This window comes from Zonotrichia albicollis, chromosome 4, assembly GCF_047830755.1.
Source record: "Zonotrichia albicollis isolate bZonAlb1 chromosome 4, bZonAlb1.hap1, whole genome shotgun sequence".
NCBI classification, from domain to species: Eukaryota; Metazoa; Chordata; class Aves; order Passeriformes; family Passerellidae; genus Zonotrichia; species Zonotrichia albicollis.
In genome coordinates this window covers 4,441,576-4,454,457 of record NC_133822.1, presented here as the reverse complement: position 1 = coordinate 4,454,457, position 12,882 = coordinate 4,441,576, and the positions used below count along the sequence as shown (strand labels likewise).

The 12,882-nt window shown below is 41.3% G+C and overlaps 1 protein-coding gene across 3 annotated transcripts; it reads right to left on the bottom strand.

The window, feature by feature from the left end:
* Positions 1–256: 256 nt before the first annotated feature.
* On the bottom strand, positions 257–12,659 carry RBM17 (RNA binding motif protein 17). Of its 3 annotated transcripts, none has more exons than XM_074538698.1 (12): positions 12,504–12,659; positions 11,202–11,342; positions 9,940–10,056; positions 8,925–9,091; positions 6,965–7,062; positions 6,385–6,441; positions 4,504–4,645; positions 3,420–3,571; positions 2,724–2,797; positions 2,266–2,364; positions 1,872–1,944; positions 257–1,726 (listed from the first exon to the last, which is right to left on the bottom strand). In XM_074538698.1, exons 2-12 carry the CDS (start codon positions 11,322–11,324, stop codon positions 1,623–1,625), a joined length of 1,206 nt encoding a protein of 401 aa, XP_074394799.1. In that variant the 5' UTR covers positions 11,325–11,342; positions 12,504–12,659; the 3' UTR covers positions 257–1,622. The 3 variants fall into 3 exon arrangements, with proteins under 3 accessions (XP_074394799.1, XP_074394800.1, XP_014127792.1); XM_074538699.1 differs by having other exon boundaries at positions 6,965–7,059; XM_014272317.3 differs by lacking the exon at positions 12,504–12,659 and adding an exon at positions 12,052–12,074.
* Positions 12,660–12,882: the final 223 nt, after the last annotated feature.

Sequence of the window (12,882 nt, the reverse complement as noted above, 5' to 3'; positions counted from 1 at the left end):
CTAATTCATAGAAGGCTAATCTGTTTTACTACACAGCAGCAAAGACCTTAAAGTGTTGCTCAAAAACAAGGAGAAAACAAAGAGCAGAGGTAGGAACAGATCTAGATTCTAGATTTTTGCCCCAAGTTCTGTGGTTTTGATGTCAGGGCTGTTCCTCTCCTCTGCTGCAGTGAGGGTGGAGCAGAGGAAGTGCCCAACTCTGAGGAACTGCCCTGCCCAACACAAGAGCACAGTAAGGAAACCAACACACAGCAGGTAAAATACCAGGTTTTTTAAAAAATTCTGTTTTACAAGCAAATGTTTGTACAGAGGTTGGTGGAACACAAGCAGACAAAATAAGCAAAACACAAGAGCCAAGGGTTTGTCATAGAAATCTGCAGCCAAAACTCAACAAAAGGGCAGGAACTGGAGATATTCACAGCATTGAACTACAGGTGTGTCCCCCCTCTCCCCAGTCCATGTGTGTAACAGGAAAAAAACATCCAGCATCAGCTTTCAAACAGCTAAAACACCCTCAGGGCTCACAGCCACCTCAGTATCTCCACAATTCTGGGTGCAATGGGGCACAGAGACAACTTCCACCATTCCAGAGTCCCCTCTTGGCATCTCTTTGTCACACACTGTTCCCAAACAAAAGGCAAACATAAAACCAGGAGCAGAAAGAGCTGTGTACTATTTCACATCAAGTTAAAACTAAGAGTAGTAGTGTTTAGTAGTTTGGTTTGTCAACTCTTTAGATTTTCATGAGAACTTCCCTCCATGGCCTCCTACTTTGAAAACTTCCACAAGCACTCCTTCCCAAAAGAAAGCCTAACCTTGATGGTATTGGACCTCAAAAATAGAAATATAAACAGAAAGAACAAATGGTTAAATAAAGTCAGTTGCCTATGTGTGAGTTAGAGAATGAGATTCTGACAGCTGGCCAGATACAGGAAGGAGTTTCCCTTCTCCCTACTAATGACCTGCAACCAGTTATCCCAGGATATTCCAGCACAGAGCTCCTGCTAAGAGTCTTAATAATTCCCCCCTTTCTCCATTTCCCTGGATTAGACATGGATTTTCTTTTGCTCTGTGAAGCCAGACTCAATCCTTGTTATTTCAGTCTCCATTCTGGCACAGAAGCTTTGTCCTGGAGAACAAACCAGCTGCAACTGTGCAATGACCCAAATCACTGGTGTGCAGAGATGAGGACTCAGGAGAGCAAGGCTCTAACTCTAGGAGAGACCATCAGGGAAGAGCAGATCACAGCACACAGTCCTTGTCCAAAGCTTCACACTTATTGTGGATCCAGCACAGGGACTCCATGATGAAGCAGAACAAAGAAAGCAGGAATACAAAGCATCTCCTCAGCAGTGGGTTTTCAACAGAGCAAAGCTCAAAAAAAAAACCAGGATCCCCAGAGCAGAAAGCAGGAATGTGCAATTCAAAACCACACAGACGTGAATCTTACTTTCAAAGGGCTTTATATTACAAAAAACCATAAGTGACAACGAATGTGTAAAATCCATTCAATGAGGCTTGTTTCCAGTCTGCCAGGAAAGCTACTTTTCTCTTCTTTATTCCCAGCCTACTGCTGAAAACCTGATTGCCAAAACAATGACACCCGAGCTAGATTTTTAAAATCAAACTTGTTCTGCCAGATCCAGCACTCTGAACTTGTCCAGGTTGTAGAAACAAGCCTTCACCACTCTGCCTCCAAAGTATCTTCCATTTAGATCCACAACAGCTGGAATTGAAACAAAGAGCAGATCAGCAAGCAGCAATCCAATAAAATAAACATCTATTTAACTAAACAGCCTGACCAGTGAGACTGTTTAATCTCTCTACAGAAGTCAGCTCTGAGCTGCACAGGACACAATTTAGGATCCTACCTTTGATGGCAGATTCAACCCGTTCAAACTCTAAAAATATTCTTACAGCTTCATCATCAGGGGCACCAGGGATCTGAAACAAAACAAAAACCCCAAGCCACAAGTAATTAAAACAGTAGTGAGAACATTGTTTTCAATTGCTTTTCTTCCCAAAGGCAGTGAAAGAGCAAAATAAAAAGGTTCCAAAACCAAAACACTCAAGTGGTTTTTACACAGTTGCTATTGTTAGAAGCTTGTATCTTACAGATATAGAAAATCCAGAATTCCAACACAGTAAAGGACCCTGAGAGATTTTCTATGTATGCTCCTCTTAGGCAGTAACACTCCAGGTGTGAGGGATGAGTGCCCAGTTTACTCTCAGAGCAGCCAAAAATAGAGACAGATTATCTCTTACCTCAAAGATGACACATTTCCCAACCTTGCCATATTTCTCACATTCCTCCTTAGTTTCAACTTCAAGGTCTTCATCCACCTCCCCAGCACCAACCATGTTCTGAAAGTCAAAAACAAACCAAACTCACTGGATGGAGTCTGTGCAGGTGATTGTGTGGACAAATCACAGATGCTCTGTGAACTGTGACCACAAATAGTTTAAAAGCTTAAGAGCTACATGAGGAGACAGCTCCCTGTCCTAAGGCAAGGGAACTGCACAATTTAAAGCAGTGTTGACTTAAAGTCACAGCCTGTACCCCAGAAGTCACATAATTCCTCCAGAACACAGAACACCATGTGGGTGCAGGCCAGAACCATTCGAAATGTGCAGAGTTTTGTATCAGGAACAGAAGTTTAAACATCAGGAGCAGAGGTTTAAACATTTCAACACCAAGACACATTCCCTGACTCCCAACTCACCCTCAGTAAAACCACTTTGGTTGGGCATTTCAGGATCTCAGTTAAGGGGTTGGAATCTGCCTTCTTGCCCGTTTCTGTTTGAAGACAAAACAGTGAATCATGATATAATTTAAGATTAAAGCTCAATTAGGGACTTTTATCAGAATCTTATTGATCAAATGGAATAAAAGCTACAAAATGCACTTTCATATTGGTGAGGAATAGTTATTCACAACTTGTAGCTACCTGGAATGACAGTAAGCAGAAAAATAAATTCCAAAGGTGTGAATTCAGCAGTAACACTGACAATGTACTACTTCTGAGACGGAAATAATTCCTAAGCTCAGAATTGTATCATAAGAACTACAAGACTAAAAGTATTCTGACTTCTACCACTTGTACACAGAAGCCTGGATGTTGTCTGAAGATCAGAAAAGAGCGGGGAAATGAGAGCAATATCAACAGGATGAGACAGGGAAAAAGCTCTGAAAGTGAAGATGCTTCCCCAACACTAAAAGAGGACAACTGATGGAGGAAGGGAAGGATGAGCTAAAAAAATGCATACAGGATCACTTTACAAAAAGATAAAAAAATATAAATTTCTACAAGAACAAATATGACTCATTTTTCCAACTCTTAATGTTTTCAACAAGGACAGATTGTAAACAGAAATCGAGGAGCTTCATTTTTCATACATTTGGTGCAGGACACAATTACCTTTCTCTGTAGATTCACCAACAATGATCTTGCCACCTCTCTTGCTTGTTTTCTCTACTGACAGTGCTGTGCTGAGCCCCTGTTCATGTTTGCCCAGCCCCTGGCCCTCTCTGAAACCATATTTCTGCATGATTTTGTGAGCAACTGTCCCCCTGCAATGAGAAAAAGAAAAAAAAATTCATAAAGGTTCTTCCACAAAACATTAACATTGCATTTCTCCTGAGTGCTCAAATATCCTACCTCCTAAAACTGCCTTACACAGGGGCAGAAAGTACAGGAGCTTCTACAAGTTACATGATTTTTTTTCTAAGCAAAAGGCTAAAAAGTCTGGCTATGTAATGCTGAAAGATTAAAACACTAAGTCACAGAAGAAATAGCCAATTGTGTGGTCAAAGTAAGGCAGGTCAGGTCAGATTTTCAGCCCTTCCTTCAATGAAGTTAGGGTTCCATGGTAATACTAATTAGAGGTGGTAGCAATGCACAAGCTGGTCCAACTGTACCAAGTTTGATTATCTTGTCCTGGACAATTAAAAAAAAAAACCCAATAAACCCAAAAATGAGGTCTCTAAACTGTTTTTAGCTATAGATTCACCTTCATTTGTTGCCACAGTAGTTGGCACAACATCACATACAAGGCAGGAAAGTGACTGGGCAGATTTGCAGCCACAGCTGCCACATTCATGTAAAATACACTGTGAATTTTACAACAAAGTGGAGCTGAAATGATTTGAAATCTCAATTTGCTGGTATGTAGCAAATTTAAGACAAAGCTGAAAAAGTAACCTAGAAGAACTAACATGCCACCTGTGTTTTCAAGTACACTTCATTGCCATAAACACTTTATGCTGGAGTGTGGCTTAAAAGCACAGCCTTGAATGCAACCACCTCAGATGTGTTTTTCCCAATCCTCTCAATCCACATTTTTTCCTGTACCCTGCCAGTTTGCACTCTCTGAACTCAGACTAACCCCACACATGCAATGGGTTGTGCTCTTCTCTCCTGACAAACTATTTCAAGCTCTTGGTTTCCACCACTTTCCAATGCCTTTTCCCACAAAATGTGCAGGAGGCACTCATTGATTTACCCCATGTTGGCAAGGAAGGAGTTGCTGGGTCCTGTGGGGGAACGAGGTCTCTCTGGCTCATCGTACACTGGGGGAGGAATTGCTGCTTTGGAAGAAGGTGCCCGAGGTCTTGACTCCTCCTCATATGGGAATGATGCTACAGCTGGAAAAAAAAAAACACATTTGGGTTTTTTCCAATAAAATTCTAACAAACTATGAAAAGGTTTTACACATAAATCCAAATGAGAAGAATGTTTCCTTTGCACACACTGCTTTGACATCCCCTCACTTCTCTCTCTGAAACAACATCTGAGTTATTCTGGATTTTCCTCATTGGATGCAGATTGAATATGGATTAGATTTGAATCCAATCCAATATAGAATCTATATCCTCATTAGATATAGATTTCCACAGCTCTAGAATGCATTCATTAACCTCTTATTAAATGGAGAAAAAGAACATTAAGAGACCACCTGCACTACAAAGAGATTATCCAGAGGACAAACTCTCATTCACCAGGAAGAGAATTAAGACAGAAATGGATCAATGCACACAACTCAAGGCCCAAGGACTGTAATAAAAATACACTGTACATTTGCAGAGAAATCAGTCCATTAAAAAGAATGAATGTAACTCATCTCACTGGAAATTTCTGAACTGCAGCTATTCCTGGGGATGGAGATGGATCTGGGTATCTCAATCACACTAGTTAAATTATTAAATCACTTTCCACTGACAAGTCAAATAGCAAAATGAAAATTAAAAAAGCCTACTAGAACACTAGAAAAAAAATCACTTTTGAATGGACTTACGGACTTTTATCAGACTGACCTAATTTCAGAATATTTTCTTGTACACTAGCTCTTGTATCTTATCAAATAAAAGATCAGACATGAAATTTGAGGATGTAATATGAGGAAAAAGAATTCCTATTTAAACAGAAGATGGACTGGACTATGGGACTTTTGCTACACCAATATTTTCTTGTTTTCTTCCAGCCTGGATTTGAGCACCAAGTAAGAAGCAATACAAAGATTTCCTTGTCACATTTTAAAAACTGTCTCCTTAAGGGTATATCTACTCTTTCCAGCCTATATCTACTTTTCCTTGACACTGATCAATTGCTCTTAATTATTTACTCAAAACAATGTCTTTCTCTTTTGAATGTTTATACATATCAAATGCTTTCACTGTGTCATTCACTTAAGTTCTGAGGTACTTTCTACATTTTAATCTTGTCATAAATACAATGAGGACTCTTAAAAAAAATTTGTGTGCATAAGATTTTTTTCTTATTATTATTTTTTAAAGCAGAAACATACTGGTAATTGCTTTAAATTTCAAAATTTACAGCAGTTAGACATGGAAAAAAATAAAGGAATGGTTTTGTTTCTCTAGCAGGATGATGCCATCTCGTGGACAACTGGGATCCTCACACCACCACTGCACACAAATCTCTTCAGCTAAACTGCATCCTAGAAAAATTTATAAAATTCTGTCTCTAGTGCAAAAGTCCTTTAGAAAATATATTCACTAAGAACCTCCTCAAGGGAAGAGCAATGGAAAAATTCCCTCTCCAGACTGTGGAGGTTTCTAATCTACCCAGAGAAATCTGTCTATGATATTTCTTTCATATCAGAAGTGAGTAGCTGCATATGCTTGTAAGAGCCCAGTTTGCCAAGCCACTTGTCCAGCAATGCAAAAAGATTTCTTCAGCACAGAGATGTGAAGCAGGGCAGCATCACAGGTCCCCCACAGCCTCCCCCCATGAACCAAGAACTTGTTCATGCCCTGCTGCTACAAAGAATCCAATGGCAAAAGCAGGAGGACTTAACTAAATAGAAAGTTGAGCAGGAAATGAACACTGCTGGGTTTAGAGAAGAGGATTTTGGAGCACTCACGTTCTTTGTCCTTCTCCACAAGAGAAGTGGGTGGTGCAATGGCAGCTCCTCCCATACCTGTGAGCAAAAGGGAACACAACACATTTGCAGGATATCACAACAGACTTAAATTATTTGCTGTAACTTTGTTGCTGAAAGACAATAAAGACTAATTTTGTTTATGCAAAGACATATTTCTGACCCACATCACCTGACAAGCTCTGAGGGCACTGATGTAACAAATGCAGGAATGAAAGGCTGCAATAGTGAAAACTCAGTGATTCTTACAGCCTGATTTTATGTCATACCTCATCCCTTCCCTGGAACCTACACCATGCAGAAACTTAAAACAGGTATACAAACTAAGGTTAAACAGAGCTATTTCCACAGGTAATTTAGCTGCCACCTGCCTCCATGGAAAAATACCAGTATTCTACATTATATTATGTTGTAATAAAATGCCAGATTTATTCTAAAGGCTCAGAATGAACAGTGTACTCATGTGAGGACAGAGAAATCCAGAATCCATGAAACAGGACTGTGAATTCCCCTCCCTCTTTTTCTCCTCTTTCCACACCAGAACCATAAGCAGTTCCCTTACTTCTTTTCCGTCTCTCCCTTTCATAATCTTCATCTTCATCAGAATCTGGGTCTGGTCGTCTCGAAAAGCCACTGGCTTCATGTCTGTCCTTACGCCTTCTAGGAGACACAGCAAGTCAGATGAGAAACCATGGAAGTTAACTCTTGCTTTTCATTTGTGATCCCACCTCTGCAGGGTGAATTATTCTGCTCCACCCAACTGGCATTTAACACACTTCCCATGAAAGTGCAAGTTAACACCTTCACCATTTGTTTCTTTGCTTTTACCATCATGGGGCATTTTTGGTTAAAGAGAAGATGGATCTAAGTCAAGATTATTTTCTACTTGCAAGTGAGCCAACAAGAATGCATGGAAAGGAGGAGGAATCTGAATAAATCCTGTCCAAACAGAACAGTGACTGAATGGAAAAGGCCTTGCATGGAACAGAGAGCAAGGCAGCAGACATTAATTAATCAATCACCCTGCTTTGGACAGAACCCCTTTTATATGTCCCATCACAGACTACACAGAGCAGTATCATTTACTGAATAAAAAATATCCTCATGCTTAAACATCAGATTGTTGAGACACTTGCTTAGCAATTAAAATAAGATTCAGGAATAATTTCTAATAAGAAGTAAGGAATGCTTCAAGATTTGTTTGCACTTCAGCTGTTCTCTGATGCGATCAGGGAATTGCTCATTTTAATACAACAAAAAGGAAAAGCACTTTTCCTCAAAAGTTAAGTGCACACCTAGTGCACAAATCAAATCTCATTCCTAGCACAGCCACAAAAACTGTGCTAAAGGATGACAAAACAGATTTACTGTGGAACCACACAATTTCTGAATCTCTACCCTATGAAATCAAAACAAATGTCCAGCCTGAGCTTCCAAAGAACACACCTGATGAAGGCTTGGCTGAGATTGTTTCCCTGCTTGAAATCTGAATTTATTATGAATTTTTCACCTCTTTTCTCTAATGTTTACATGTATAAAAATATAACTAAAGAGCAGTCAAAGCTGAAGCTGTGGGAATGACATCCCAGATTCCTGAGATGTTGCATGCCAGTAGGGCAGAGCCTCAGGCATTGCTTCTCCATCAAAACAATAAAGTTAAAACCAAAAGAAGACAGAGAAGACCCAATGACTAGAGATATTAATCTCCACCATCTAAACAGGACAGCAGAACTGTAATTCTAGATGATTCATACTCTGATGAGGATGGTTTATTCACTTCACTTGAAATGAGCAAATGTAATCTTCTGCTTGGCTGGCAGACATTTTACCATTTATAACAATCAGATACTGAATCTGCATTCAACTTCCTTAACATGATTACAGAGATTTCTTATTTCAGGGAAAGGGCATTAAAAATAAAGCAGTATTTTCTTTTGTCCAGAGACAGTAGATTAATAAACATATAATTAACTTACTTAATAATTAAATTAGTGATTGCAGAGTATTAAAAAAGGAAATGCAATTATGCCTCTCAAAGGCTGTACTAGCTACATTTAAAACTGAATTCATCCATGGATCAGTTTGTAGCTTTTAGAAGCAGAAAGGAGTTTGTAGTTTTTAGAAGCAGAAAGGATGGTTCATCACTGAGTGTTGAAAAAGTTTTTCTGTAGTCAGGTGACAATGACATCAAATACTCTAAAACACCTGCAAGGTCAAAGTCTGCTAATGATGCATGATATACCCAAATATTGCTGCTATTATTGAAACAAAGTAAATTTAGAATAATTTTGACAAGGGACTTTCACCCAAAGAGGCTGCAAAGCTGATAATTCTTATAGTTTTTGCACTACTTGGTGATTTTTACCAAGAGCATTAAAACATATTAATGAAAACACTGCTCTTGTTTCTACAAGCATGCAGTATTCACACTCTCAGAACTTCCAAGAATGTAGAGAGATAAAATTAAATAAATTGACATGGTTATTTAGATACTATGCCAAGCCTCTAAACAAAAGCCTTACTTTTCTCTCTCCTCAATCTCCTTCTGCCTCTCCAGCTCCCGCTGCCGCTGCCGCTCCTCCCTCTGACGTTTCACCACCTTCTCGTAGTCATTTGGGAACATGGGATCATACTCATCTGCCAGGGGAATCAACACATCTCCTGCAGAAAAACCACTGGGGACAGGATCCTGGAAAAAAGAGAAATTCTTTTTTGAGCTCAGATCTGAAAACAACACCCAGCTGGAAAGGAAAAATTTAACACTTCTGATTCTTTCTGTAACATCAGGTAATATCCTAATCCCACTGGTGCTAGAAGAAATCTTGGCTCTTTTTAAATCTAACATTTCATCCAGTCTCTCATTACATGAAATTTTTCCCATGAAGAAAGAACCACCCCCTCCCCTTGCAAAATGTAAATCAGCAGCAAATCAGCATGGACAGGAATTTTTCAAACCCCACTACTGCATTATTAGAAGCTTTATGACATCTTTTTGCTGCAACCATCTGCAGGGTCCTCCCACACAATCTCATCAAGCTTTTTATCAGCTGCTATTAATGTAATACCAACAGAGGCACACAGACTGTTCTCTAATCTGAAAGAACCATTTCAGAACTTTTGCTTTGAAAAAGCTGCAGGGAGAGAGTTTCTCTTGAATCCTTACCATGAGAAATTCATTTAAAAGGTTAGGTGGCTTTAGTTCTTTTATTTATCAGTTGATTGTTATACAGGTCCAGTTCCAACACTGGTGCAAACACAATTAGAGTCATTATTTAGCTGCCCAAATTGCTGTCTTGCCAAGTAATTTGAAGGATTCTAGGATTCTAAGAGGTCTAGGATTCTAAGAACACTTTTTTATAACTGCACATTAACCATGGTAATTCCATGCTGTACCACACATAAGTCTGAATGAAATTGAAATTTTAATTAAAGAACTCTCAGCAGAGGAATATATTCTCAGAAAATAATCAGGTTTTTGACCACTAGGAAACATTAAACTTCCAAAACATTTGGAACTTTCAGCTGCCCTGGGCTCACCTTCAGCCCAGCTGCCACGTGAGGGGGAGTGTCCACGATCTGTCTCTCATCAGAGGAGCTGCCTCGTTTCAGGTCAATCACTGGAGCGAGGACTGTGGTTTGTTTTGTTCTCTGACTCTGCAAAAATCACCAGAACACACAATGTCTAAAAAAGATAAAGCAGTTTTCTAAAAATCAGCTTGCTTGATATACTTTGCTGTAGGTGAATAGTCCTAGGTTTTGACTGAGAGCAGAATCACACATTAAAAATTCATCCAATCACTTCAGGTGAGTTTGAACTTAGTTAGTTTCTAAGAAAGTTAGATTTATTTCAAAGATCTACTGTTCTTCCAATTTATCATCAGATAAAATATTTTAAACTGAACTCTTATTATTTTAAACTGAACTCTTATATTTTATTCTGAACTGTTGAGTTTTCTAATCCTATTCTATTTTTCTGTTGGGCTATGGATACACTGCACATCAGTTACATGGACAAAGAATATAACAAATACAGCAGCCAGTAAATTTCATCCATGCAGTTTGTTCCAATTTTCAACCAAATCCTGCCCCCAATTTCAGCAGCACAAATCAGGAGTAATTCCAGTGAAAAAAATGCTGTGGCTACTTGAGTATCTGGCATCAGTGCTACTGCTTCTTCTTTTAATTAATTAATTTCACTACAGAACCTACAAAGCCCAAAGAGCACCTGTGTCCTGCCTGAACCAAAATATCAACGCTGCTCAAAGAAAAAGGGTGAAATTAAAAGAAGCAGCAATAAAAAGAGAAAACGGCTCTGTAACAGTCTAATAAAAATCAGCTGGCACTCCTTCTTTTCATCTACTCTGGAAATATTTCCTGTAAAATTTCTAATACATAATGATTTGCAGGTTAGCACCAACAGCCTTTAAATAACAACCATAAATAATGTAAACGTGTAAATAATCAATTATAGAGTGACCCCTATTTACATTAAAAAATAATTTTATAAAGCTGAATGTTATGATCTTTAAAGCTAAACTTGAAGATCAGCTTTTGGCTCTGCTGGCTAAAAGCTCAGAGGTTTGCAGCACATACATTACTGCTTCCTTCAGTTTTAATTTTGAAACCCTTCCTCTAAGAAAAATGAATTTTCCCTTTTCCCCCTTCAGCTTTGCCAAGCTCTTTGCTACAAACTCACAGACAAATGCCAGCAAAATTACCTGATTATCAAATCAGTATTCTGAGGTCACAAACAATACACTGAACAGGAAAAAAGTCTGAAAAACAGGAAGGGACTGTACCTTTGCTTGTGTGAGAGCTGCTTTCTTCACCTGCAGCTGAGACTGCAGCAGTTTGAAATTCTTGGACCAGCCTTCTGTTTTGGAATCGCTGGTCTCAACCCCCAAGTCATCGTAAAGTGACATTTTCTCTTCAATTTAAAACTGAAAGACAAAAGGAAAAAAAAAACTTCAAATGACACCATAAATCTATTTCCACGTTATTTGCTAATAGTTTGAGTACCCCACCTTTTATTTCACTTTTCCTAAAGCCAGAGAAAAGTAACCTTTTTCTGGCTAGTGGTCAATATACAAAACTAGAGCAAAGCTGTATAAAAGTAACAGTTTGAAAGGTGATGAGAACTGCTCAAGAATTAATTGAATCCTGCAGAGGCTTATGAACAATTAGGGCTTAATAGCAAGAAGTTTACTGCAAAAGGAAAGGTTTTTGAGGATTATCTGGCTTTGGGATGAGTACAGAGCGGGTTATAAAGGCACAGATGCACAGGATGAGGACAGGGTGTGGCAGGAATTCCCACCTGCCACAGAGCAGTGGGATTTTGGCAGCAGGACCGATGCTATCCAGGGGGAGACAGCATGCACTGGGGAATCACAGAATCAATCAAGGTAGGAAAGATCTCTGCGATCGAGTCCAAATCTTGTCTGAGGATCAGCTTGTCACCCACACCAGAGCACTCAGTGCCACATCCATTTTTAAGCTGGACATCTCCAGGGATGGAAACTTCACCACCTCCCTGGGCAGTCTGCTCCAAACCTTAACCACCCTTTCTGATAAGAAATTCTTCCTGATGTCCAACCTGAACCCCCCCTGGCACAGCTTGATGCCATCTCCTCTTGTCCTGTCGCTTGTTACCTGTGAAGAGAGCCCGACCCCCTCGGACTGTCCTCTCCTGTCAGGGACTTGTGGAGGGCGAGAACTTCCCCCTGAGCCTCCTCTGCTCCAGGCTGAGCCCCCCCAGCAACTCCTCCTCAGAGCGGTGCTCCAGACCCTTCCCCAGCTCAATGTTGGACCGATGGATGGATGGATGGATGGATGGATGGCGCTGTCACCGCGGAAAGGGACAAGGCAGCGAAGCACAGGAGCTGTCCCCAGGGTAAAAGGAAGGGCGGGCTGCGACCTCCGTCACTCTGGGAACAGAGGGGGCAAAGCAGGCCCTGACGCCCCCCCCCCCCACCTTCCACACAAACCGAACCGTCCAAGGAGCCGCTGAACGTGGCACAGCCGCCCTGCCCTGCCCTCCCACACCCGCAGGGTCCGGAGCCGCCTCCCCACACGGCCGGGCCGGGCCCGGAGCCGCCGCTCACCCGTCCCGGCGCCGCCGCCGCCATGAGCCGGCGCTGAGCCCGCCGGGAAGGGCCGCGCCTGCGCACAGCGCCCCGCGCCGCCGCCGCCACAGCGCCTCCCGGCGGCGGGAGGAGGGAGCGGCAGCGCCGCCATTGCCGCCCCTCGCGGCCGTTCTGAGGGGACTGGGAGGGCGGTACGGCAAATCCCGGGAGTTTGGAGGGCGGCGCGGCTAATCCCGGGAATGGGAGAGGCGGCACGGCTAATCTCGGGACTGGGAAGGCGGCACGGCAAATAATACAGCAGTCAGGCTGGGAGGGCGGCAGGGAGTGCAGGAGGCGGGTAGAATGCTGTCCCCGCCCCAGCTGCCCTCGCGGAAGATAAGCCCGAGTTCCTTTGGGT